At 63.9% G+C, this 3,602-nt stretch overlaps 1 protein-coding gene across 1 annotated transcript in view; it reads right to left on the reverse strand.

Moving 5' to 3' along the window:
• The window catches only part of SHH (sonic hedgehog), a 12,959-nt gene that overhangs the window by 4,998 nt on the left and 4,359 nt on the right, over positions 1-3,602 (reverse strand). The window contains 1 exon segment of the mRNA XM_023536734.1: positions 1,931-2,202. Coding sequence (XP_023392502.1) covers positions 1,931-2,202 — 272 coding nt within the window.

Genomic DNA, 3,602 nt, shown 5'->3' on the forward strand with positions numbered 1-3,602 from the left:
CGGCCGCCCCCTCCCTGTTTGCTCAGGTGCACCCCCCTTCCCCGCGGTTCACACGCGGCCTCTCCAGAAGCCCGGGCCTCACAAGCGCTATTTGCTCAGCCAGGCCTCTCTTCCAAGCTCTCAAGATGTGTATTTGAATTTTAAATGGCGGGGCCTGCTCGAGCGCTGGAAGCGGCCGGGTTCTCAAGGCCCCTTGACGACGCGCTTTCTCGAGCCTCTGAGGCTCACTGTCCCGAGGACAATGCTCGGAGCCGGGGGCGCGCAGGGGGCCGGGAGGAGGGGCGCCGAGGCCCCGTCTTCTCCGCATTCCAATCTCCCGGATCATGCTTTTTGCAAATAGAGATCGCGAGAAAGAATCTTCCTGCCGGAATTACAGAGGGGTTTTAATCTTCTCATCGGTTTCTCCGGCATGAAGTGAGGGCCTGGCCGTTGGAGGCCCGCGGTAGCCCCCCGGAATGCGACCCGGGGCGCAGGCGAGCTGGAGTCGTCGAGTCGCACGACCCTGCTTGACACGCAGCGCCCCCCGCGCCCCGGCCCGTGTGCGCGAAATGCCGACGAGCGGCTCTGCGCGGCCGGGGCCCGCGTCCCGGCGGGATCCTGGGCCGGGTCCCCGCTGCTCATCTGCGCGGAGACCTCCGGGGACCCCCCCCCACCCCGGCAGGGGGACCCCTGCCAGTGCGGGGGCTCGCGGACAGAGGTGGCCCCCGAGGGGTCCGCGCGCGCGACCGCAGCCGCGAGCTGCCGAGAAGGGCGCGCCGGGAGGAAAGGACCCCCGCAGAAGTTGCCCCGAGGAGCCCCGCGAAGTGGGGGCGCCGCCTTCCCTTCCGCCCGAGACCCCTTCCCCGCCGTCCCTGCTACACCTTTTCTTTCTGTTGTGACAAGAAGCCACTATTTTCCTTACCTACGAAGTGTGTCTCGACACTTTAAGTGTTTTTCGACTAACGGCTGCTATTAAAACACCGTTTGGGAGACAAACAGGCAAAACTGGGGAGGGGGGGTGGGGAAGACCCTGAGCCTCCGAAATTCGGTGTGAACCGTTCTGCTAAAGGCGCCAGCGCCAGCGGGGAGGTGGCGGGCCGCGCAGAGCGGCCTCCGAGTTGGGATGCGCGCGGGCGGAAAGCGTTCCCGGCACAGCGAGCGGTTCCTCGCCAGCAACAGCGTGTGGCGTTGCAGGCCCAGGGAAGGGAGCTCACGGGCGCGACGGCCGCGCCGCAGCTGCAGGCGCGGATCTGCCTTCCCGGCCCTGGCTGCGCTCGGGGCAGCCCAGCTGGCTCCTGGCAGGACGGTGCTTCTGGGCTTGCGGCCTCCAGATGTTGGACGCGGTGACTACTGGGTTTATTACCTCCCACCAGGCCTCTCCCCAAAGGCTTAGCCAGTGAGTTAAGTTAGCTTGGAATCTGCAGGCGCTAGTGGGGAGGGGAGAGGCACAGGGGCTTATCCCTGGACAGAACCTCCTGTCCTGGGGGGCGGGGTGGGGGGCGGGGAGGCCGCGGAATCTTAAGCCCGAACCAGAGGAAGGATTGAAGCCAGACTGGCCAGCCACGCAGGGCTGCAGCTTCCCGCCAGGAAACACCCCTCATCTTTCTTCCTTGTCTCCACCACCTGTAGTGGGGGCTCCGGAAATGGGTGCGGGCCGGGGAGGGGGGGGTGGTGGCTGGGAAAGCCATACGCCCTCTGCATCAGGGCTCAGAGGACCTGGGGTCTCCTGCAGCCTTAAGGGCAGGGGCACGTCCTCACTGGGAATGAGCTCTCCGGGGGTGGGTAGCCAGGACAGAAACGCCAGTCCAGTTCCCTCAGGCCCTGTCCCTCGAGTCCTCTGCCCATTTTCCGCTCTCCGTGGGTGCACAGGTGCTGCCTCTGGGCAGATCTGGAGCCGGCGTGGGGGGCGCTGCTGGCACGGGGCGAGGGCGGGGCGGCGGGGGGGCGGGGCCGGGACTCACCTGCTTTCACGGAGCAGTGGATGTGAGCCTTGGACTCGTAGTACACCCAGTCGAAGCCGGCCTCCACCGCCAGGCGCGCCAGCATGCCGTACTTGCTGCGGTCGCGGTCCGACGTGGTGATGTCCACAGCGCGGCCCTCGTAGTGCAGCGACTCCTCCGAGTGGTGGCCGTCCTCGTCCCAGCCCTCGGTCACGCGAAGCTTCACTCCCGGCCACTGGTTCATCACCGAGATGGCCAAAGCATTTAACTTGTCCTTACACCTCTGCCGAGAGAAGAGGGGGACCCGCAAACGTTACCATCCGGCCCCCCACCCATTCTCCGTCACCGTCACCGTCACCGCTGTCTGGTCCCCGAGGACTAGGGCCGTGAGGAGAAGTAGAGGACGAGGCCTGGATGGGGCCTGGCCAGCTCGGGGTGGGGGCGGGGCGTCCGCTGGAGGAGCAGGTTGTCCGGGTGGTGAGCTGAGGGCCCCAGATGCCCATGTGGCAGAGTCTCTACCGGGGCCTGGGGAGCAGATGGTGGTTTTTTTTTTTTTTTTTTTTGAAACAAGTGCACTCATGTTTTCAGACAAGGACCCAAGAAGCCACCGGCCACCTGGGCCATGCCCCCCCCTTTCCCGAGGTGCTCCTCACCACCCCCACACCTGCCCCCTTGCTGGGGCTCCATTTCTGCTCGGTGTGCGGGGCTCCACCCTTCTCCCTGGGCACACACTCCCTCACCTGGAGGCCAGAGGGAGGCCCAGGGTGCAACTTTGCAGAAAACGAGGAAAAACACACTGTATACTTCTTAAGGAACTGAAAGCTTTGCCTTATCTCTGGATCCCCCCCCCCTCCTGCCCTAGGCCTATCTGAGGTGAGAATTAAGCCATAGGTAGAGGGAGGTGGGGAGCTGATAGCAAAGCTTAAGGAGCGGGAGAGCCAGCGGTGAAAGGCGACCAGGTGAGTTATAATTTTCAGTAAGGGCCAGGCCGGACGACAAACAGTCTTTATCTGGACAGCCACATTCCTTTGCCCCGTGGAACTTTCTGCCGGCTTTTCTGTGGTCCGATTGTGTCTCTTGTTTTCCTTAACCTGTTCCCTTCCCCCAGCTTGTTTTCTTGGCTCCAGTGCAGAGTGGTGTCCTGCAAGTTTGAAGTGCAAACTTCAGAGCTGGAGGGAGGGGGTGGGCGGGAGGGTGGGGGATGGGAGCCAGGAAGGCCTGGGGCTTCGGAGCCCTTTGCCTTTGGAGAGTCTCCCCCTCACTGTCCCCAAACAGAAGGAAGCTGCGGGTAGGAGTGAGGAAGCGTGAGTAGGCGGGACACGCACCAGGGTGCGTGGGGCTGGGCTGGGGGCCTGTCCTGCGTGCCTGTTCTCCGGTCCCATACAGAGAAGGAAGCAATAAAAACAGCCGCGTCACGTGTGTGCGTTTGTGTGGCTGCGCACTCCCTGGACGCTGGTCCTGCTGCCGGTGGCGTGCGGGATTTAGCAGAGGGGGGAATGACAAAGTTCTGACCGGGGCCACCCCAAGGGGCAGCGGATGACAATTTCAAGTTAATGTCTGCAAAGGACAGGGCCGGTCTCCTCCAGGCAGGCGGATGCTGGCATTGGGAGCCTGGTTACCGGGCTGGAAAGACGACCCCCCCCCCGCCCCCATCAAGGACCCTAATAATCGCGTGGGTGACTC

Source organism: Pteropus vampyrus, unplaced genomic scaffold (genome assembly GCF_000151845.1).
Source record: "Pteropus vampyrus isolate Shadow unplaced genomic scaffold, Pvam_2.0 Scaffold168, whole genome shotgun sequence".
Classification (NCBI taxonomy): Eukaryota; Metazoa; Chordata; class Mammalia; order Chiroptera; family Pteropodidae; genus Pteropus; species Pteropus vampyrus.